The 23,745-nt window shown below is 41.0% G+C and overlaps 2 protein-coding genes and 1 long non-coding RNA gene across 5 annotated transcripts in view; 2 read left to right on the forward strand and 1 right to left on the reverse strand.

The window, feature by feature from the left end:
• ddr2a (discoidin domain receptor tyrosine kinase 2a) overlaps nucleotides 1–18,445 on the forward strand; it is a 31,560-nt gene extending 13,115 nt beyond the window's left edge. The window contains exons 2-17 of one of the 2 annotated variants that reach the window (XM_051377186.1): nucleotides 840–953; nucleotides 8,326–8,428; nucleotides 9,354–9,585; nucleotides 9,936–10,083; nucleotides 11,333–11,435; nucleotides 11,894–12,077; nucleotides 12,171–12,411; nucleotides 13,486–13,551; nucleotides 14,556–14,692; nucleotides 14,781–14,991; nucleotides 15,104–15,336; nucleotides 15,445–15,572; nucleotides 15,713–15,910; nucleotides 15,993–16,227; nucleotides 16,321–16,470; nucleotides 16,551–18,445. In XM_051377186.1, coding sequence (XP_051233146.1) covers nucleotides 872–953; nucleotides 8,326–8,428; nucleotides 9,354–9,585; nucleotides 9,936–10,083; nucleotides 11,333–11,435; nucleotides 11,894–12,077; nucleotides 12,171–12,411; nucleotides 13,486–13,551; nucleotides 14,556–14,692; nucleotides 14,781–14,991; nucleotides 15,104–15,336; nucleotides 15,445–15,572; nucleotides 15,713–15,910; nucleotides 15,993–16,227; nucleotides 16,321–16,470; nucleotides 16,551–16,673 — 2,574 coding nt within the window. In that variant the 5' untranslated portion in view covers nucleotides 840–871 and the 3' untranslated portion in view covers nucleotides 16,674–18,445. The remainder of the gene's footprint in view (nucleotides 1–839; nucleotides 954–8,325; nucleotides 8,429–9,353; nucleotides 9,586–9,935; nucleotides 10,084–11,332; nucleotides 11,436–11,893; nucleotides 12,078–12,170; nucleotides 12,412–13,485; nucleotides 13,552–14,555; nucleotides 14,693–14,780; nucleotides 14,992–15,103; nucleotides 15,337–15,444; nucleotides 15,573–15,712; nucleotides 15,911–15,992; nucleotides 16,228–16,320; nucleotides 16,471–16,550) is intronic. The other variant, XM_051377188.1, reaches the window with a different exon arrangement.
• Nucleotides 11,108–13,196, reverse strand: LOC127350491 (uncharacterized). The gene is made up of 3 exons (XR_007880598.1): nucleotides 13,105–13,196; nucleotides 12,196–12,431; nucleotides 11,108–11,756 (listed from the first exon to the last, which is right to left on the reverse strand). It is a non-coding gene; the product is annotated as an uncharacterized LOC127350491 (long non-coding RNA).
• Nucleotides 18,446–18,605: 160 nt separating the features above from the next.
• hsd17b7 (hydroxysteroid (17-beta) dehydrogenase 7) lies at nucleotides 18,606–22,375 on the forward strand. Of its 2 annotated transcripts, none has more exons than XM_051377278.1 (9): nucleotides 18,606–18,772; nucleotides 19,716–19,922; nucleotides 20,022–20,114; nucleotides 20,211–20,325; nucleotides 21,045–21,239; nucleotides 21,353–21,466; nucleotides 21,595–21,651; nucleotides 21,730–21,828; nucleotides 21,918–22,375. In XM_051377278.1, exons 1-9 carry the CDS (start codon nucleotides 18,738–18,740, stop codon nucleotides 22,056–22,058), a joined length of 1,056 nt encoding a protein of 351 aa, XP_051233238.1. In that variant the 5' UTR covers nucleotides 18,606–18,737; the 3' UTR covers nucleotides 22,059–22,375. The 2 variants fall into 2 exon arrangements, with proteins under 2 accessions (XP_051233238.1, XP_051233239.1); XM_051377279.1 differs by having other exon boundaries at nucleotides 21,730–21,823; nucleotides 21,918–22,061.
• Nucleotides 22,376–23,745: the final 1,370 nt, after the last annotated feature.

The raw sequence follows: 23,745 nt of genomic DNA on the forward strand, positions 1-23,745 counted from the left end.
GCAGCAGTAAAAATTGCCCGAGCTTGATTCTCCAAGTAGTTAACTTGGTCATGATCAGATAACTACACTAAGCTGATTAAGTGAAGCAAAATAAAGGGGGAAGCTCTTGCTAATGTGGATGAACTGTTAAAGTGTATAACTGATCACATCCATTTCCATTGTAAATATTTAATAAACAAAGCTGTATGTGAAGTTACCAAGGTTGTGTGTTTTTCTTTGTTCATTTAAAAAAAACCTCTGCATTTGTGAAGTCACATCTTAAATGAAATGTGGACAGAAACTAGTTGAAACTAGTTGTTTTGCTCTGCTGTTGGACAAAGTGGTCAGTTGGAGGCGGCTTGTTGGCGCTGCGTCTGTCCGGCTGAAGTCATGTCTGTGACTCAGTGTCTCAACGTCTCTCTCTCTTCTTCCTCCATCATTTGTCCCTTCACTTCGTCATTCATCATTTGTTCCTACAATTAGTGTATTATGTAAAATTATAAAATAAACATTTTAATTGCATATGAACTGTGACCATTCTGTCTTGTATGGCTGATATTGAAATATCACCACAGTTAGAATTTAATAGGCCTGCTCTCATAAAGCGATAAAGCACTAAATAAATGGAAATTCCAGTTTGGTGGCAATTATTGTGTCTTTTATTGAGTGAAATAAAAACATGCTTCCAATTAAACTCCCATTTTCCCCTTGTATATCCAAACAAATGTTTGGTTCCCATGAATACAGGAGGGCAAATGCAAAATAAAATGTGTTCATTATGCTTACATACTGAGGTATTTCCACTGTTTTACTGTGTATGGCACTTTTGCATAACCTAGCATGTCCATCTTGTCTTTCAGATTGGAAGCCTGTCTCTGTGCGTGTGTTTGGGATGAAGCACCTGTGGGACATTCACTTCCTCCTGCTCATCCTCCTCTACCTGTTAGGAGCCGTCACATCACAGGTCAACCCAGGTCTGTGCTGCCATGGGAGGGCAAACTGCATCCCCCATTTCTCTGTGCTATGATTTAGGTGTCTGTACTCAAGTCTCTGACTGCAGTGAGATTATATTCAAGAGTTTGTGAATACTATAAAACGACTTTTGTGAGTTTTGGGTAGTGTTTTTGGGTTTGGTGCTCCAGTCCAGTCCAGACTGCGACTGATTCAGATTTTGGATAAGTGCTGTTTTGTGGGAGCCATGTGGTCCCCTCTCCCTGGTTTGGCCTCTTTGATCCCAGCATGCAAGCCTTTCTTCAGCTCTCCTTCCACTGTACGGGTGGTTTTTGTGATGTCAATGAAAAAGGACCAATATTTTTATTTTTTTTACAAGGAAATAGAGTAGCAACATTTGGTGGGCAGACACACAGTCAAATAGGAACCAAAGAGAGGTTTTTGGTTATTGTTGAAATTGTAGAAACACAGCAGATGTTTGCCAGTAAAAACCCCGATCTGGCTACTGTTTATGACTTTAATCTCAAAGCTTCTGTCATCAGGCTGAGTTTTCTTTATTGCTGAAAGGATAATGAATGGCATCAGATCTAAACAGTAATTAATAATGGTTTCGTCAAAGAAAGGTTCAACACAGAGTTTAGAGGTCACACTGACCTCACGCTTCCAAGCAGTGTTTAAAAAGAAAGAAATAACAGTGGAAAAAACGCCCCATCACTTCCACATCCTCCCGCATTGCTCCACACCACTTCAACTTTCAAAATAAAAGTTTTCACATTATATTCTACGCTGTTATAGGACTGTGAGTCTAATTTCATTTTGAGAATGTATGAAAATAAAAACAAACATGAGGTCATGATGACAGGCCTGGGGGTTTCCTGCCCTCTCAAATGGAAATCAGCCAACGGTGCTGGAGGAAAACTACAAACATCCCATTTTTTCCAAGCCAAGCAAATAAAAAGTTAGGATTAAAAACATTTGTTGATTTCTAGAGCGTTTGCCCTGAACCTTGAATCATTCTTATTTTCACAAAGTGAGCCGCGCAGACACACCATGTGTAAAACCTGGCTGTCCCTGTTCGTCGTTCATTTGTTCTTTGTGCCAAAGCTAACAGAGTAAAAGAGAAAGAGCAGAGAGTTTTATAAGGAGTTTTTAAAAGCGAGGAAAGGAACAGAGAGGGTGAGTGAGATAGAGATCATAGGGAGCGTTAATAGAACGAGTTTTCAAGTAAAATAGTGTGTGCATGCTGTGGTTACCTTCATTCGTATGTCTCCTTACATATATTAATAGCTACATTTCTGAGCCATTTAACCAGCTGTGAATGTAACATAGGATGTTTAAAACGTTTCACATTCTCTACAGAGTCTTAGATCTTGTACTATTTAGCATTCGGCATCAAAAGTTTTGACTGTGGATATGTTATGAGGCATCTTCTCAACCACACTTAATTAAGGATTTGACCCTTGTGGGAGTAACTTTCTTCGCTTGTCTGTCTTCTTACTGTGTTTTTGTGTGTGTGTGTGTGTGTGTGTGTGTGTGTGTGTGTGTGTGTGTGTGTGTGTGTGTGTGTGTGTGTTTGTGTGCCTGCTCGCATGCATATACCCGCATGCACACGCATACTGTGGATCCAGCTATCCCACTGGAGTCTGTGGCTAATGCATACCAGACATTCTGACAGCAGGAAAGTCCATTGAAATAGGCTCTGTCTTTCTACCCAGCACTTGTGTGTCTGTACGAGTGTGTGTGGTGTGCGTTTCCCAGTATTTGACCACTCATAAGTCATGGAAAGGACTCTTTGTGCATCTGATCATGGTCAAAGTTCAACAAGTTCACCTCCAAGACATAGTTTTGTATCTATAATCTGGCCCAAGGGATTTCTTCATTTAAATACCTCCAGCCATTATATTAAAAAATCACCTCCAGTGTCACTGAGAGCTCCAATCTCAACCTGCTCTAATATATGGAAGCAGGATAAATCCACCTATAATTCTGTCTAATGCTTTAGTTCTGCTGCATTGAGAAGAGGGTCATTTTTCCACAGTCTGGAAATATTCATGGCTGAATTTAGTAGAGCTGAGATGTTGAGTGATGCCAACTTTCCCCTGTTTAAAATTCCCAAGCAATGGAGTTATACCATCCCTGTCTTTCCCATTTTACTCGTGAGTGGGCGAACTTTATTTCACTGGGGAGAGGGGGAGGAGGTGTGGACATGAGCGAAGGCCTGGGCATAGCAGCCAAATATCAAGCAGTACTATTATTGTGTGGGTTTGTTCTTGCGGGGATGTTAGAGAATGTCTTGAATGAATGAACGAGGGAATAATCATTAAAAACACATTTCTGTAAATAAACAGTTTAATTCATAAGCTCAATGCAAATCTTTAGCTTATTGCTAATTAGCTGGCTTTAAATAGATATCACTGTGTGTTGTCGTTGATGATACCACTGATGTATGACCGTTTTATATAGCTGTACTTTTGTACTGTTATTGTGCTGTGGTTGAGCATGTCACAAACAAACATTATAGGGTTTTATCACAAAGGTAAAAACACACTGTACCCCACCAAAAACACGTGTTTGTTGTTTTGCGTTTGTGGTTCAAATCTGCTGGTAAGAGCAACTGACTAAAATTGGGCATGACAGTGGACTTGTTTTAGATTCGGACTGAATTTCAGCTTCCCCAGGCATCGTTTGGAGGAGTGAGGACCGATCGATTGTTCCTGAATGGCCGTTGGACATTCAGATAACTTTCTAACGTGTCAGAGATTTTGGGGAGAAGATCGTCTGAAAGTGTCATGTCGGAAGGATGGACAGACAAAATGGAGGCTGGTTGAGCTGTGGCAGAAGTATGTCCTCCTCCTCCATCATGACCGATGTGAATAAGAGAAAGTCTATGTGCACCTTTGGCTAAAGTTTTACAGCATGTAGTTTAAAGCAGTAAAACATATTTCCTTTGGCCACTTGGGGGCAGCAAAACAAGGCATAGCTAAACACATTCTTCACTCATTACCACCTTATAAGTTGTCGAAGTAAACTGTTTCCTATTTATACATCTGGTAGACACAAAGAAAAATGTGCATTCATTTGGATTTGTGTTTCTGGTCACCTGATGAACGTAAGTCAAATGGTCACTCTCTTTTTAGCTCTGTATTGGTCTCACCAAACTTTAGCTGCTAAATGCTCCACTATGTTCAGAGCTGGGCAGGTAGCATACAGTGGGTTTATCAGAGTTTCTTTGTTGCTGTGTCTGTAAACAAGACTGCTGGAAAACCAAAACAATGAGCTAAAAGGCACTAAAAATCTCCATAGAACTGATCAGAGCTGCAGGTTTGCTTGATAATTCTCTGTTGAGTCTCTACAAGCCACCCCTTTCACAATACCAACCATTGATCCATTGATAATAGGAAAATATTGATTTGTGCAGCTTTAAAGCAACTGACACAAGACAATCTTGAGTTGTAATCCAGTGATTTTTACTTGTGGCCACAGTGTCTGAAGTTACACAGTCATGCTTTAAAATGTCATAAAGCAGTAAATGTATAAGCAACGCATCCAAAAACTGCCCTAAACAGACAGGTATGATGTAGCAGATGTGAACATCAACGTGCGTGACTACAGTGTGTGTGTGTGTGTGTGTGTGTAAATGTATTTGGGGCAGCGGTTGGACAGCAAACACTACAGAACAAACCTGCCTTTCAGTAGTCAGGGTGCGGTAAAAATCAAGAGGTGAGAGAGAGAGGGTTTGGTCCAGTACTCCTTCATCTCTCTCTCTCTCTCTTTCTCTATTCCTCCACCACACAAGGCTGGTATTTTTCCACCTTTTTCTGGGGTTATATTTTTAGATACTGTGGCCAAATGTTGAGCCTGATGGATGGTGGTGTGCGTGCATGTGTGTGTGGTGGTGGTGGGTAAATCTATGTATGTGTGCGTGCAAACACACACATAAGTGAACACACTTGCCTGCCCCCATAGCTCACTCCAGGGGTCACCTCTGAGTGGGTTGGGTAGGTAAATAAACACAGCAAAAACCAACATTTGGAAGAGCGGTCACACATCCGGCACGGCATACTGGAACCCGTCTCTCTGACTCTCTCGAGGATGTGGTTAAATACTCTGATAATGACTCCTATTTTCATCAATTATGATCCCAGGGAATTGCTGTGTTTTCCCCAAATGGAGATGTTGCACTGTGGATGAGTGTGTATTGCTATATTTTTCTGGCAAGACCTCATAGAAAAATTACCTAACTTATGTCACCACTATACCACATGACATTCACATAATCACCCCAGCATTTCCACTAAGAGTGCTGAGTGGAAAAACTAAGTATGTGAGTAAGTATGTATGAGTGTTTTGTCTTTTTGACAAAGACAGTAAGAGGGAAAGTTAAGTGTTCATTTTAGCAGCTATTTTAGTCTTTAGACAACAATGTTTCTTATTTTTAGTCACATTTTCATTTTGATCCGTCTTAGTTTAAGTCTTATTTTAGTCAATGACAACTCAAAATGTTTTAGTTGACGAAAAGTCTTCACACTAACTTTTAGTCAAAATGTTTTCTCTCCGTAAGCTAATACCATTAGGCTAAGACAGGTAGTATCGGGAGTTTGAATCAAGGTGACACTATATGCACACGTCAATCAATGACAGGGATGCATCATTTATACTTTGACAGACAGGCAAGATCAGTGGTTCAAAACACTTTTTCTGGCAGAAGTTGAAAAAAGTTCACTATAACTAATAAAAAAGGATTCAAGTGGAACAAACATCAGCACAATAGCATCAGTAAACTCTTATTGGTTTATTTTCCCTATATAAATCCTATTTATTAAAGTAGGTATCTCTATCTCTGAACTCTGTGCTCTGCTGTCTTCATCTCAATGTCTGTTTACACTCTACACTCTTACCTCTGTGTGATCGAGGCTCATGTGCTGCTCTTCTGGCTCTCACTACCTCAAACCCCATGACCTCTGGACCTGGCTACAACAACACACCAAAGACAGATACAACATTTCAGCTATGTGATGCCAGTTATTATCATTCCAGCTTTTCCACTTTATTTTCAAATACGCCCTTTGTCATCTTATCCTGCTCTGATTTGATTTTAAATCATTTACTGGAGACCTCTGCTGTTTCTCTTGAAGCAGGTTCTGACCATTGGCGTTTTACTACCAATATCATGGACACAGAGCACAGCGCCTATCATTAAAATGTTTTTGTAATTATGTAGGGAAGGATACCGCTAATATGCTGAGAATATGAGAGGAGTAAGATGACTTTTGTTGATGTGGTCTGCTTATAGCCGAGGCGATCTGGTGCAAGGAGAGAAATAGGAGTGGGGTGGGGGGGGTAAACAGTTGGGGATGAATGATGAGGGATGAAGTGAGGAGGGCAACATGGAACAAAAGTTAGAGAGGACAAGATGAAAGAAGGCAAATGAAGACATCTGGAAGAGTTTTTGTTTGTGCATCCTTCAAGCTCTAACTGTGTCACTGCCAAGACGAAGCCTACGTGTGTGTGTGTGGTTGCACTGAATCTACGCCTGGTTTTGTGTGCACAGACATGCGAGCAGTGTATCAGGTCATCAGCCCTGGTCCCAAACCTTCAGGGGTTTCCACATCTTGACTTTTAAGCAAATATTTGGAGGAGATCAAGAAAAGAGGAAGATAGAATCACAGGGAGAGAAAAAGAAGGAAAGAGCAAGAGAGGGACAAAGCAGGCCTTGAACTTCGAGCTCTGCTGTTGCTGGCAACTTCTCAAAGGTTTTTCTGTGAGACAAGGGGCCAGGCGAGCGGGGTCAGTCTGCCTTTAACTTCCGCCTCCAGCTCCACTGAAAGCTGCGAACACAACACTATCACATACACAGAAATCAAGTTTTACCAAAAGCTCTTTCATCCATAAATAAGGCTAACTAGCGGTCATATCCTGTTCAGCCAAAACACGAGATCAACCCAACCCTGTAGATAACGTGCAGTGGAAAAGTGCCCTTTCATTTTTGCTCTTGGAAACAACCAGAAATGAGTAGATTCATTCAGAACCTTGTAAAAGTTAATAGATACCATATCGGCTGAGTCACGCTCAGTTAGCCACTAGCCTGCTGAGTCTTAATGAGACGAATTAACCTTTAAATGTTTATTACCTCTCAACACTGAAGGGGACAGAAGACGAGAGGGGAAGAGACCACACAGGAGGAGTGAGAAGAGGACAGAGAGGAGACATGAGGGGGTGGAGGCCGGGGCATGCAGGAAACAGAGGGCATATTCCTTCTATTGACCACACAGTGGGGGCGTGATGGGCTCTAACCAGCCAGTTTTACCACACACATACACACACACACACACACACACACACACACACACAGTAACCGACTCCTGTCCATGTGCTTGATACCAGCACTGTTTGGACTGGCAGAGACACTGAATGGATCCAGCTTATTATTTCAATAAAGCAACCACAATTTGAGTGCAAGGAGTGTGTAGTTGCTTGGATATGTGTGTGTGTGTGTGTGTGTGTGTGTGTGTGTGTGTGTGTGTGTGTGTGTGCAGTCCTCTCACATCACCACCCCACCCCTTCATCCAGCACTATCCATCACATTTTGCAGGTTTCTTGACAGAAGCTGGGAATTAAGTAGTTCTGTCGTAGAAATGTCTGAGAGCGTCTGGTGAATGTTTGAGTACGGTTTTCGAATTTTCAGCGCCAACCAGCGCTGTGGTTGGTCTGAGAGAAGTGAGGAGAGTCGCATGTTTCAGAGTGTGATTATCCAGGTAGCCAGGGGTGGAAATAATATCCTGCTTAAACAGAAACACTGTTATAGACTTGAGCAAGTATAAGCAACAGTACTTTTATTAAAAACTACTCAAGTAAATGTAAAAATGTGCTATTTTTAAGTAAAATATATAATATATATACAATGTAATGTATATATATACTGTAGGCCACATATCAGTTGGGTGGAAGAACTATTCAGTCTTTACTTGAAGAAATACTGATATGTTGGGGGAAATTATTCTAGTCTGCAGTCTTTTTGCCTAGCTTAGCTTAGCATAGGATGGAGTCTCTCCACTGGTTGCCTGTCAAACTCACATTGACAAGTAGACCAGCACATGACCCCCATTGATTACCAAACCCAATGAAAGATCAGACTTTCCTGAATGTGTCATAACAGCATCATCTAAGGCTGCTCAGTAACTCTGGGTTAAAGTTAAAGTAGAACTACTGCTTTTACACTCAAAAAAGCACCAGTAAACAAAAATGCTGTCAATAGCAACAGTGCTAGTAATTAGTCACCTTCTTCTGTTTTGAGTGTTTATAGCTAAACAAACATTGTTGACCTTCATGACAGTTTCCATATTCATCAATTTTTTTCCTTCTAGTCTTTTAATCAAACATGTTGTTGTGTCTCAGGTGTGTGTCGCTATGCTCTGGGGATGTCAGGAGGGAAGATACAGGACGAGGACATTTCTGCCTCCAGCCAGTGGTCCGAATCCACTGCTGCTAGATATGGCAGGTAGGTCTCTCTCTCTCTCTCTCTCTCTCTCCCCCCTTAATTCAGTTTAAATTTGAGCTAGTAAACAAGGCAATGTAACACAAATATGTCAATTAACAAGCAAACAAACAACAACAATCAATTTCAACATGCAAAAGAACCAATATATTAACCTGGTGGCGTTTCACTGGATGTCCCTCAGGTTGTGGCAAGAGCTCAGATATTTAGCTGCCGATGTACAGAAATTTTGTTTTTCACCTAGTAAATATTTGAGTTATTTCTTTTCTGATTGTGATTCAAATTTTTTAGATTTCTGTAGATTTCTGGGGAAGAATAAAGCTCTAATTTCTGCTTATTTATCAGAGTGTAGCAAAAAATGTGTCTGTCGCCACTGTTTTCTGTGTGCACTCTCTCTCTCACACACACACATCATATGTTTACCCTGATAATGAGTGTGTGTGTGTGTGTGGGTGGTTTATCGTGCAAGGTGCCCGTGCCTGTTTATTTGCAGTAAGCCACAAAGTGGGGTATCAGTTCTACTTACAGCCACATGATTAAGGAGGGATTTGTGTGTGTGCAGAAGATCTTGGGTGGCCCTCAGTAAGTATGAGGATAATGATGTAATACACTTTCCCCATCCATCCTGGCTGTGTTTTCAGTCTCGCCCAGCTCCCCTCACCCCTGCCAGCCCCTTGCCCAAAATTAACACTTTAAGATGAATTTACGATGCAGGCTGTCACCGAGGTGTTTTTATAACAGCCTGTAAGAACTGAAATCCACCACCGCACTCACTTATACTTTCCTCTCACCTTTTCCTCTCCATCTTGTCCTAATTTTTCTTCTCCCTTGCTCTTTTCCCTTTCCTGCTGTAATTCTAATATGAGCATCCACCCACCGTTATTTCATCTTTTCCCCTCCTCTCCCTCCTTTCCTGTCTCTCTACCAGGTTGGACTTTGAGGAGGGCGACGGTGCGTGGTGTCCAGAGATAACAGTCGAGCCCGACAGCCTGAAGGAGTTTCTCCAGATTGACCTGCGCTCGCTCCACTTCATCACCCTCGTGGGCACCCAGGGTCGTCACGCGGGAGGCATCGGAAATGAGTTTGCCCAGATGTACAAGATTAAGTACAGTCGCGATGGAAGCCGCTGGATCTCATGGAGAAACAGGCAGGGCAAGCAGGTCAGTCAACCTATGAGTCAGTGCCTCATACTGGCTGGGGTGCAACCCATAATTTTTACTGTTTAATCTATTTTGACCTTTATAACAAATGTCTGATAAAGATGCACTGTGTACTGACATTCATCACCTGCCTCCAGGTCATATTTTTATGGCCCGTCATTGGTTATACCTGTTATATCCGACCTGTGTTTATAGTCGTAATAGAGATAGTATATCAAACTGATTCATTAATTCTTCATTATCTATAAATGATGTAAGGAGGCCATTACTTTATTATCATGCAGATTCAGTCATTCTGAATCATTAGTGAGCTTCTTCATGAGGTCAAGGTGTGTATGTTTTACCTCCAGGTGATCGAAGGGAACAGGAACGCCTATGACATTGTGCTAAAGGACCTCGAGCCGCCCATCATCGCTCGCTTCGTCCGATTCATGCCCGTCACAGACCACTCCATGAACGTCTGCATGAGAGTGGAGCTGTACGGCTGTGAATGGCTGGGTAAGATGTGGGTGAGATAGAGGGGAAAATAAAGGATATGTAAGGACTGATGAGCAGGGAAGCTGGGAACAAAGATCATAGCTGTGCTGAGGTGCAAGTCCTAACCTTTGAGCTCATAAAGACAAGACATAAAAAGCAGCAGGACACTGTAAAGAACAGTATCGTACACTACAATAATAATATAACTGACTAAATACCTAATGTTAACCAACCTAATGTTCCCCTGTTACCCCGAAATATAACCACTTTGTGTCTTTGTTTTTGCTGAAAATCAAAGCACAAGTTAATTAGTGCTTCCAGTTAGACAGTAGTACTTGGACACCCTTTTCTTTTTGTTCTTTTAAAATCTCAAGTTTAAATTTGGCAGGCTTGTCAAGACTCATGCCACTTTTGGTGCTCCCTTATGGGTTCTTGCACTTTTCTTGCACACATGCTTGCGTATATGCCTTAAATCAAGTTAACCTTAAAGTTAAAGGTCCAGTGTGTAAGATGATCTAGTAGCAGACATTGAGTATAATATTCATAGGTATGTTTTCAAAAGAATCGTTGTGTTTTTGTTACCTTAGATTGAACTGTTCTGAGTCCACCAGGTTGAACCGCCATGTTTCTACAGTAGCCCAGAACAGACAAACCAAACACTGGCTCTAGACATAGCCTTTTGCCTTTTTCGGGAGTTTCACAGCCAACGTAGTTTATCCTACACGCTTGGTTGAGGTGCCTCCACTGCTAGGTACCGCTTAGTCCTCCACACTGGTCCTTTAAAGCAGAATAACTGACTTGTCAAATGTTGGCCTGCTTTGCTTGTTAGAGTACAAAGGAGCATAGGGACGTTTTTCGAAAAATTCAATATAGACGAGGGTTTGTCAGCCAGACTTTATGGGTCCTGTGAGCAAAATTATTTCTTACAGCCAAATTAATATGAGATTTTTTCAGGGGTCTAAAAGAATGCATTTAAGCACTAAAAGTACGAAAACCTGGCAAAATTTGATATCCAATCAAAAAAATGTATGATGCTCAAAGAAAATTTAAGCATTACCAGGCCCTTTAATAAAACATTTCACATGCTGCATATTCTGCATCTGCACTTCATTCTACCCATGCCTTGTGTGTAATTTTTTAAGTATTGACTGCTTAAAAATCTCAATTACGATTTGACAAAAACGTATGTGTTTTTTGAATCATGCTTTTCTTGAGTTTTGAATGATGGACTCGCACAACATCTAAAAAATGAATGTTCTTTGCCTTACAGATGGTCTTGTGTCATACAACGCTCCAGTGGGAGAACAGATGAACTTGCCTGCTTACCCTGTTTACTTAAATGACTCTGTCTATGATGGAGCTGTCATCCACAGGTGTGTGTGTGTTTCATTATTCTTTCCTCCTTCCTTTTTCAAACACCACCACATTGCTTCATCATTGCTATCATCCTCCGTCAGTACTTTTTCCCCTCACCTTGTTGTTGCCTGGTCACCATGGTGAAAGCAAAGAGACAGACGGTGGTGAGTGGGTCATGGTGGTTTACTGTTAGGCAATACCTCATGGGAATGACTGAGTCAACTGTGCTTATGAAGTTTAAAAACCAGAATGAACCAATCAGTCTTTTGTTGACAGTAGTGTTTGGATTATGGCGTGGTGAATAATGTCCTCCATGACACAGGCAGGCTTCCTTGTCTCTATCAAGGCAGAGAGAAAAGAAAATGGCCTTATTACAATATGCCAGCAACAGTAGTGAGGGAATTGGTTTTACAATGCTGCCACCTAGTGTTAAATAAAACTTTTTAACATATGTGTTTTTTTCTGTGTTTCTCAGTATGACAGAGGGTTTGGGCCAGCTGACTGATGGAGTGTGTGGTCTGGATGATTTTATACATAGTCACGTCTACAATGTGTGGCCCGGGTATGACTACGTAGGTTGGAACAATGAGAGCTTCCCCAGTGGATATGTTGAAATCATGTTTGAGTTTGACCGCACACGAAACTTCACCACCATGAAGGTGAGTCTCCTGATAATATGAGCTAATATTTTCAGTTTTTACACCCGTCAATAGTACTAAAAGTCTCCCCATGTGCCCTTTATCTGCACCCAGACCCACTGCAACAACATGTTCTCACGGCACGTCAAGGTCTTCCGCCAGGTGGTGTGTTACTTCCGCTCCGAAGCAGACTGGGAGGCCTCGCCGCTCTCCTTCAGCCCTGTGGTGGATGAGAAGAACCTCAGCGCCCGATTCGTCACGGTCAACCTGCTCAATCACATGGCCAGCGCCATCAAGTGCCAGTTCTACTTTGCTGATGCCTGGATGTTGTTCAGCGAGATCACCTTCCAGTCAGGTAAGAACTGTTAGTACACTCTGTAATTGCAGAAAGATCACAGTTTAATATTCAAATATGTCTAGTTGTACACTTTATTTATTCCTGCACATGTTACAGGTACAGCACTGTAGCACCCTTAAACAGTATATATATATATATATATATATATATATATATATATAAGATACAGACAGACGTAGGGCTGTCATTGCTGAAATCTCCAAAGTTATCTTTATTATTCACTGTTTATTATTTATATTGTCCTTGTTACATTTTACCAGTATTTAGCCTTACTGCAGATCTGGTCTCTATGGACACACTTTTCCTTGTTCATATCACATGTACACAATGAAACCCCAAATAAACAAATTTTCACACATTAATTTTCATATATACATTAATCTCTTGCAATATCTTTTGGTCATTATTGTACTGCACCGTTAAATTCACTGATCAACACAGTTTCAAATATATTACAGCATGCAGAATTGTTTATGGAACCACCCCGTATGTTAATCTAACCGAAATAGACCCAAGTTACCATCATATGCTTTTCCTGCTTATCACAGGGTAACAGAGTTACTCTGGGCGGGCAACGCTATAATGAAAGTGAAACCTGCGTATTTTAATCTCTCATTTGAACTAAACTTCTCTCTCAGCAGCAGCAAACACACTACAGCAATGTGTGTGAGGGTGTAACACATTACCAACCTTTAATACAGGGGAAAGGATGAAACAGGGAGACGTGGTCTGTCGTTGCTGAAATCTTATTTACTTAATTGTTATGAGGGGAAAACAGCGGAGCATGCGCAGATGATTGCAGTCCCACCCTGCCACCTGCTGTCGAAAAACTGCTGCAGAAGATTCATTATTTTGGTTAACAGACCATATATTAGCCGCTATAAATAAAAACATATATATATAATCTCAAATAATGAAACACCATAAAATCAAACAATTCCATTCACACAATTGTGATCACTCAAAGATTTGGAAATTCTGATAAAAGCCAGTTAAAAGTCAGTTTCGAGGCCTTCTGATTTAGATGAACTGTTCATTTTCTGATGAGCTCTGTGACATTTGGTCTTTCAGATACAGCCATGTACAACACAACCCTGGCTCCACCCAATACGGGACTACTGCCTAACACACAACCAGGTCAGTGATCACTCCACACACACACACACACACACACACTTGATTACATTAAATAAAGCATGTTGGGACGTTCATGACAAATAACAATATGGTATATTTTGTTGTCAACGAGCTTGTCTGAGCATTTGACAGTTTCAGTGTATCAGCAGGAAGAAATCAGTTCAGTTGACATCTTTATTGTCCCACAAGAGGACATCCTTCCTGCAGCAAGATGGTATAAAAACATAAACACAAACGTAGGTATATCAGAATTAAGGGCATTTATTGTACACAGAATAAATGTCAGATTCCTTAAAGAGAGGTATCTGGATTTGCTATGATGGATGTAGTAATGTTTCCCAGTTGATTCCTATTTTGCACATTTAGATTATACACATACCAACAAATCAGTGAGAATGTATGAAGCATCAAGTTTCTGTCAACATTAAAAAAACAACCTTCAACCTACATAGAAAATAGTTCTTCACACTTTCCATATCTTGCCCTTTAACAATAAGCTGACAGTGGCAGATGGTTTGTTAATTTTGTGATGTTGTGAGTCCAACTGCCTGTTGAAGGTTACTTCAACAATCAGGTCTGAGAAGGTGGAAATACTCCTTGAGTGGCTACTCTATTAGAAACACAACAGTGTATAAAGTCTGTGTGAGAGTCTGAACTCACAACTGTCATGTCTGAAAGGCTTCGTGCTGCATTCTTGATTTGGCTCATCTACATGGAATGAGATTATTAATGTTATTAGTTACAGCTGTTTGATAAGTCAGACCTCCCGCCGTCACAAAGGTTTATTCTGCTTCTGCAACACATTTCATTAAAATCCTTTAAATGTTTACTTTTGTAAACCAAAACTATGACTGATTGAGTGGTCGGAAGACTAGAAAGGCGCTTTTCAAGTTTCCTGTCCACCCAATTTTATTACAACAACAATGACAGTGGTCCCCCACATATACAGGCCTGCAGGCTGTATGTCTCCATGTTAAATTGATCTCTCCCTGTTCCCTTTCCAGAGGATGACCCCACCCACAAAGTAGATGACAGCAACACCCGGATTCTGATTGGCTGTTTAGTGGCCATCATCTTCATCCTTGTGGCCATCATTGTCATCATCCTGTGGAGGCAGGTGTGGCAGAAGATGCTGGAGAAGGTGAGCTCTCGTGCATTATGATTCCACAATCTTCTTTTGGGAGGCGGTCAGATCTGTTCCTTCACCTCCCCCACGTTCTTTATTATAGGCCTCTCGCCGGATGCTGGATGATGAACTAACCGCTAGTTTGTCAATACAGAGTGAGACATTCGCCTACAACAACAACCAGTCGAGTACAACCAGTGAGCAGGAGTCTAATTCCACCTATGAGCGTATCTTCCCCCTCGGCCCTGACTACCAGGAGCCGTCACGCCTCATTTGTAAGCTGCCAGAGTTTGCTCAGAGCTCAGAGGAGCCTGGTAGGTGGACTCACACATCAGCTTACATATGCACATCCATTTAAATTGACATTCAACGTGGTCCCTTATCTCATTGAGATTCCTAGTTACAGTTTGGTGCATTGTGTTCCAGCTTCTACCACCACAGCAGCTTCTAAATCCACCACAACTACTGTAGCCCAAGATGGTGTCCCTCACTATGCAGAGGCAGACATTGTAAACCTGCAAGGTGTGACTGGAAGCAACACATACGCCATTCCTGCAGTTACTATGGACCTGTTGTCAGGGAAGGATGTAGTAGTGGAGGAATTCCCACGAAAGTTACTCACGTTCAAAGAGAAGCTGGGAGAGGGCCAGTTTGGAGAGGTGTGTGCTCAGCTTTCCTTACAGCAATTAGACAAGCAGTAGACAAGATAGACCAACTATCATATTCTTCCTCTCCTCTCTCTCCTTTCAACTTCCTCTTCCTTTCAGGTGCACCTGTGCGAAGCAGAGGGAATGCAGGAGTTCATGAATAAAGAGTTTTTATTTGACATCCCCGAGGAGCAGCCAGTTTTAGTGGCTGTGAAGATGCTTCGTTCAGATGCCAACAAAAACGCAAGGTATCGACTCCAGATGCACGTTCGATCTGCACCAAATACCTCGTTTATACCCTGCACCTGAAATTGAAAATACATCCTGTGTTGAGTTTATATAATTCTGATTGCTCTCTGTGTAAAGTTACTTTTATGTGTTTTGGTAGGAATGACTTCTTGAAAGAGATAAAGATCATGTCACGTTTGAAGGACCCCAACATCATTCGCCTGCTAGCTGTGTGCATCTACAGCGACCCTCTCTGTATGATCACAGAGTACATGGAGAATGGAGATCTTAACCAGTTCCTGTCCCGCCACGAACCCGAGGGACACCTTGCTCTGCTCAGTAATGCATCTACTGTCAGGTGAGTGGAGTTGAATGAAGAAGTGAGAGACAGTTATATGTTTTCTATTCTATTCCCAACATGTGTTTTATTTTCTCTCCAGCTTCAATAATCTGTGCTACATGGCTGCTCAGATAGCATCGGGGATGAAGTACCTCTCCTCTCTAAACTTTGTTCATCGAGACTTGGCCACGCGGAATTGCTTGGTGGGCAAAAACTACACAATAAAGATAGCTGACTTTGGCATGAGCAGAAACCTGTACAGCGGGGACTACTACCGCATCCAAGGCAGAGCGGTACTGCCAATACGCTGGATGTCCTGGGAGAGCATCCTGCTGGTAAGGACCACAACTTAATGAAATACTTTTATTATGGAGAAAATTCCTTTATTTCATGCAGAAAAATGTGCTTGTCATCCTTTTCTTGTGCAGGGTAAGTTCACCACAGCGAGCGACGTGTGGGCCTTTGGGGTGACACTGTGGGAAATACTAAACTTCTGCAAGGAGCAGCCCTACTCTCAGCTCACTGACGAGCAGGTGATAGAAAACACAGGGGAGTTTTTCAGGGACCAGAAAAGACAGGTGAGTGTCATTGCGAACATTTCATCTGCATATAAGAACCGGTGAATGCCGGGCTTCATTTCTCACTCCCTGTCGTGCAGATCTACCTGCCTCAGCCTGTGCTGTGTCCAGACTCGCTCTACAAGATCATGCTGAGCTGCTGGAGGAGGAACACAAAGGAACGGCCCTCCTTCCAGGAAATACACCGAGCCCTCCTGGAATAACAGCCTTAATCTGGGGCTGTGTTTAAGACAGTGATTCCCAGTCTGCTCATCTCTGGAAGGATATGGTGCATGACAAGAGTAGACCATGATTCAGACACAATCCAGGTTTAAGCTATCCTGTTTCAGCACAGAAACAGGGTGAGAGCTGTCTGTGGGCTCCAGGCTACAATTTGGGAAACACTGTTTCATGGACTTGCACTCTAGAAAGATGGACTACCAGAGACTTTTGGTGTGTGTCAGTTTGAATTTAACTCGCACAATCACGTTGGCCAAGATGTTTTATAGACATCAGGTATTCTTAGAAAACTCTACTCTGTTTTTAAAGTACACCAAAAACACACACAGAAACCTGATTAAGGTTTGGTTGTGACGTGATGAGGAAGCCAAAGTTAAATGTAGCAAGTGACTTCGGCACTTTTGAAAATGTGTTTTAATTTCTTTTTTTAAATATGAATTCAAATTTCCCATGTTACAGTGTTTGATAACACTTTATTGTGTTTTCTGTTGGAAGACTGCTTGAATGTAGAGAAGTGCAGCAAAGCATTACTGTCACATTTCATTATATTTCAAGTGTTTCATCTCATTTAGAATAACAAGGAAATATCAAGTAACTCAGTCTTTCTCATCTCCCTGCAGTTTTCCTACAGTGATTTAAACATGAAGTGTATATGACTGCGTATTTTCAATAGATAAGTCTAAATCTCAAATAGCAGTATTTTGTATTAATATTTATATGTTCATATGTGTTTGTTCTGTTTATGTTCTGTTGATATAATTGTGGATTAATATGCCCTTTAAGTTGTTTGGAGTATCATATTTGATTTGATTTCAGTAACTTTCCTGCTCACATGTTGGATCTAAAAACGGCTTTACAAATAATTATTTAGTTTCCTACTGCAAGCTGTTATCGTCTTGCATTGATCACAAACTAATATCAGCAGCAAACTCTTTGATAACTGATGAGATGTTGCAAGATGTTTTATCAGTAATGCAGGCTGTGCAATGTTTGTGTTTACAGTCAGCATCAGTGAGAAGATGTTACTGAGTATGTTGTGAACAGATTAATGTATATATGCTTATAGTTCGTCTCAGTTGACAAAGAAAGTCTAAAATGCCTTTGAATTCAGGAATGTAGAGGAAATGTGTTTAATTGGAACGTCTGACTGCTTCAGATTAGTCTATATTAGCTCATGAAAACTATCGAACACAGCTAATCACCCATCTAAAGGTTCAAGTTATTTAGTCAGTTTGCTCTTTCTTTTATTGATGTATGCTTGATTCTTCTTCTTTTCTTGCATAATTCTATGTATAGTTCTCTGTTAGCTTGGACTTCATACTGCATACCACTGTTTCAGCCAGTTCAGCTGTATTTACAGGCTATATCCTCTTATTTGAGGCCCCTGTCCCACTTACGTCATCCTTATCTTTCTGTGTTTTGCAAGCAAGCGCGAGTACAAGCTATAAAATATAATATTCAGTTTGGAGACAGATTTGTGAAGCAATTTGTGATTCCCATCAGATATAGAAACCTTTTCACACCATTTACAATCTTCTCAGTGTTATTAATAAATCAGAGGTAGATGTATAGCTGTAAAAAAAAAAAAAAGGAAAAAAAAAAAATGTAATGGCATCCTGATAAATCTCATGATTAGTTTTATTACATATTTGTACTCAAATGTTTGTTTTTCTGTGAGAATGTTTTTATATACGTTGTAAACAAAAGTTGTACATTGATAGACCAAATACAAATAAAATTTAAATAGGGAATTGTATCCCCCTGAGAGCTCCTGTCTTATTCATAAGTACTGAATATGAGATAGTGTGTGGGCGGTCCTTCGATCTGAGCCGACCGGTATGAGGATCTTATTGGCTGAGAGCTTCTGCATCGTCCAATCACAATATGGAGGCGGGGTGAAAATGATGACTCACAGGACAGACCAGAGAAGTTTCCATGGACCAGACACAGAACTTGTTGCTTTGAAAGAACATCTGGCATTAATAGAGTAATTTAGTGCAGTAGAAGTGTGTTCTGCATGCAGATTGTTTCCAGTTTGGACCAGAAAGATGAATAAGGTGGTTTTGGTGACCGGAGCAAACAGGTAATGGCTGTTTTCATTGTTTTAATAGTGAACCTCAAGTCTGGTATCTTTAGTGTAGCCTAATGGATTTATGACACTGCGGTGAAGTTGGTTTTAAGTTGGATGTTCGAAAGCTCGACAGGGGTTTCATTTAGGGACAATCAATAAACTACCATAGCAATCCGCAGATTCTTTTTAATAGCTTCCATGTCATATGACCTTTTAACACGTTTCTATTGGTTCTTGTATTTTATATTAATATTTATATGCAAAGTGACCGAGGCACTCCTAATCAATGCTAAAGTATATTACTACACTCCCCAACTAGAACACACCTCTTGTATATTATATTAATAGTCATATGGAAATATTTCAATATAACTATGAATATATACATTTAATATAACTATTGGAGGTTTTTTTCAGTAGTTTCCAAGTCATGTGATCCAGGGACTCCTAATTCAATTCAATTCAATTTTATTTGTATAGCGCCAATTCATAACAGAAGTTATCTCAGAAGACTTTTCAAATAGAGCAGGTAAAGTACATTTTAGATGCAATGTCTTGGTCGTAAGAACCAATCAGAATCAGCTTTATTGGCCAAGTATGCACACACATACAAGGAATATGAACAGAAATAGATATATAGCTAAAAACATCAACAACATAGCGGAACAAAGATAGAAAAAAATAAACATTTAACCATAATGTTCAAATAAGTAGGTTAAAAAAAATAGATGTATATATGAATATATATAAAAATCAACGATGACCAACAACATAAAATGCCTATTCATGTCAAACTCTGTAAATCGTAAACAACAGAGTGCAAAGAGTGCTGGAATAATGATGATAATGATTAATGTAACAGTCTTTATTGAGGCTACAGGAAATATATGGATATGTTACCTTACATTTCCACTGTACAGTGCTCCATTACTGTATAATGCATGTTCGCCTGCAGTGGCATTGGCCTGGCGCTGTGTGAGCGTCTCCTCTCACAGGACACAGAGGGTCTCCAGCTGTGTCTGGCCTGCAGGAACATGCGGCGGGCTCAGGCGGCTCGCTCTGCCCTCCTCGCCTCTCACCCCACAGCCCAGGTGGCCCTCCTGCAGATGGACACCAGCAGCATCTCCTCAGTTTTTGCTGCTGCACAGGAGGTCAAACTCAGGTGGGAGGACAGACTCACAGCAGGAACCAGATAGTCATAAATACAGAGCAAGTTGAGCATTCTGTGTGTTACAGAACTGAATATGGTTGTCTATTGCAGGTATAACCGGCTGGACTACCTCTACCTGAATGCAGGCATTATGCCAAACCCACAGTTTGATGTAAAAGCATTTTTCAAAGGCCTCTTCTCCAGGTACTTTGTTGATTTTTCATGTTAGAAACACCCGACTTCTGAAGCTTCTCCAAATTACTGAGCTGAGTTCAGATTTCTATGATGTCTTCATTGCAGCCATATCATCACCATGTTTGCCACCGGTGAGGGGATTCTAACACAGAAGGACTGCGTCACTGCTGATGGCCTGCAAGAAGTTTTCACGACCAACCTCTTTGGTCACTTCCTGCTAGTGAGTGAGCTGTTTTGGCTACTGAATTATCTAGTGATTGACTTAGGGAATTTGACACAAAACCATGTTTCCTTCAGCTTTCTGCAGGGTGAGCATTCTGGTTTACCCTTGATGGAATAAATATAGGCGATACCAGATCTGTCTGTCACTTAGCAACACTGCTCATTAAAAATTAACAGTATATAGTGTTCTAGCCATAAGGTCACTGCGGACAGGATCCTGCTTACTGTGCATTTGCAGATGAAGTGTGACGTGTGTTAAGTTGCCATCACAGAGATACTCTCTCAAAGTTCCTATTTAGACTTTCCAGAAATATAAATCATCTCTGCTGCTATATTAAATATATATATTTTATTGAAAAAAAACCTTAAAAAAAAGTTTAGACAGCTGGAATTAAAGGCCTTTTTAAAAAGACTCTAGTAATATCTATGTGGAAAGAGTTTTTAGTGTTGTTGCTGCTTAAAATCTGTATATTAACCAGTTAGACATAGATATGCTTTCATAAGTGTATAACAAAGTAGTAAGGTGCAATAATTAGACCTGTTCGTCACAAAAATCAACCAGGTTTCTAAAATTAAGTTGAATTTTCAGCCTCTTTCTGTCTTGTTTCATGGCAAACTGGCCACTTTTCTGTCATGATAACATATTATTTAAGACTAAAACTGAGCCCAAATGACTTCCATCATAAATGACTGTTGTTCTCCTGTGTTATGGCCCAGATCAGGGAGCTGGAACCAGTTCTGTGCCATGCAGGCCGAACGTCCCAGCTGATCTGGACCTCCTCCAGTAACGCTCACCGCTCGGCTTTTAACTTGGAAGACATACAGCACCAGAGAGGCACCCAACCTTACAGCTCCTCCAAATATGCTTCTGACCTGCTCAGCCTGGCACTCAACACACGCTACAACAAACAGGTCTCTCACACGCCTCATACATGCCGTGTATCACCCATGCCTGCAAGGCTTCTTTTTTTTTTTTTACCTCCCATGATGTTGATGACTGTAATCATGCTTTTATTATGCTTTAGGGTTTGTACTCATCCGTCATTTGTCCTGGTTTTGTGATGACCAATCTGACCTACGGTATCCTGCCCTCCTTCCCAGCCTTCCTCTGGACCCTACTTATGCCTGTCTTTTGGCTTGTGAGTGCGAATTATTAACAAACTCCTATTTTTGCCCCGTTTGTCTTTGTGCTGTGATGGATGTGAGAAGAATAACAAACTAGAATTATCTGGTGGTATCTGAATGCATCTCTCTCTCATGATCTCAGATAAGAGTGTTCACCAATACTTTCACCCTGATCCCTTACAATGGAGCTGAAGCCCTGGTAGGTAAAGCACATTTTTAAACTTCCATACACACATTAGTACAGTACAGTATTCATGAATGATGCTCTTTCTTGCAGTTCTGGCTATTTAATCAAAAACCTGAATCACTGGACCCTCAAGCCAAGTACCACAGCTTAACATCTGGGCGTGGCAAAAACTACACACAACCACGTAAGGTACGGCAAAGGAACACGATCAATTAACGTTAAGTTTGACTAGTCAAAGTCTGTGTGGTGAGCTTTGTGTCTTCTGTTCCGCTTTGCAGATGGACGTTGATTTGGAAACATCAGAGGCTTTGTATGAGAAATTACTGCAACTGGAAAGTGAAGTGAGAAAGAAACTGAAGGAAAAACAAAAAGAATCCCAACAAGTTCACAGTCTTCCTGCAGGACCTGGATCATCTTGATGGGTATCACACAGTTCTGGGATGGAGAGTATTTTTTCCTGTCTCACAGGTCACCAGGGAGCAGCATGCACACGGGCTGTCAGACCTCACAAAAATAACACTTCTCTGCCTGCTACTGGAACTTGCAAGCCTGAATTCACAGCACAAAGAAAAACAACAAGTGACAGTGACTCTATGATATTATTATAAGTTTGATTTCCTGTTTCCATCTTTATTGTCTGTATCAGGCATGAAGTGAAACAACCAGAATAATGTATGTTTGGATGGGTTGGTAAAGAGTTTACAATAAAACTGAGCATTGCCTGTTTTCATCTTCAGTGCATTCACTCCATAAAGTGTGATATTATATGAGGAGAACGACACAGTTTTGCAATTATACAGCCATGGGCGGTAGGCGAGGTCACCAACTGTTAAGTCTATGCGGTCCAGGAGGGACTATTTCCAATTTGGTTGTTGATTCCGTGATCCTCCCGGCAAAATGCAGTGCAGTCTGACAGCAGGCTATCCGTATCATCCAAAAAGTTTACATAAGTGGTCTGTGTAAGCCCCTGTGCGGTGTATGGCGGTGCCGGCACATGCGTACAGGCGCACCTGATATTCCGCTCCGGTGGATTTGAGGCGCAAACCCAGCTGTCATCCCCGTGTTCCGCTGCTTGTTTCCCAGTCCCACACTCCTCCTCTTCTCCGCTCAGTTTCGGGTTGCAAAAAGCCCACACCATGCCGCAGAAATAGACGAAAAAGGTGCCCATGATCATGACCATGAGCGCGTACGACTCTATCATGGCTTTTTTGACTGGAGATGTCATCTTTGGATGCGCAGTAATAATAATGGTTTTCTGAGTGTGTTCAGGACTGACTGTCAGAGCGACTGTATCATCCTGTGGGTTGGACCTCTTCAGTAATGTGAGATACAGACAAGCAGAGAATAAGTGATTGCTATTGCTGCCGCCTCTCTCCTTGAACTAAATGTACAGTATACGTATATTGTGAGAGCTGAGTGAGGATCAGTCAAACTGTAGGTGGAATAAACCCATTATACTCCACTCCTACAATTAAACATGCAATTAAACCCCTTCATTAAAGTTACCTTAATATTTGAGGATAAATCTGGATTCCAGTGAAATACAGAAGTGTACAGTGATTGTCTCATAGGAAGAAAGCTGGTATTTGGACAATTATTGATTATTAATTTAATGCTGCATTCAATATACATGTGGGATATTTATTTGCTTTCACTTTCAGATGTTATTTGTAAAACCAGAAATGGTAACGTTGATCATTAAATAGTAACTGATTTTCAGTAGCCCCACTGAGTCCTGTATGATAATATGATGGAGGGACAGCTTAGTAGAGCTTTGAAATCCCTCCAGACAGTAAAGAACTTCTGCCTTTGTGAAACTTTGTGGACTGGAAATTCAGACCTGGACAGAATTTAGAAAAACAGACAAAGCTGAACATAATTATGTTTTAATGAATGAATGATTTATAATAGAGTTATATTCTTCATCACTGATGTATTTTTTAAAGGTTAACTTTTTTATTCTGTTCGTGTTTGGTTGTCTCTACTGAGTGTAAATAAGTCATCTTTAAAAATCTTCATCTTTGAATTTACATTATATACATTTAAACAGACCTGAAGTGTCCGTTTGTCTCCCTGACAACCACGCAGGTCAGTGCTCCCTAACAA

Source organism: Dicentrarchus labrax, unplaced genomic scaffold (genome assembly GCF_905237075.1).
Source record: "Dicentrarchus labrax unplaced genomic scaffold, dlabrax2021, whole genome shotgun sequence".
Lineage (NCBI taxonomy): Eukaryota > Metazoa > Chordata > Actinopteri > Moronidae > Dicentrarchus > Dicentrarchus labrax.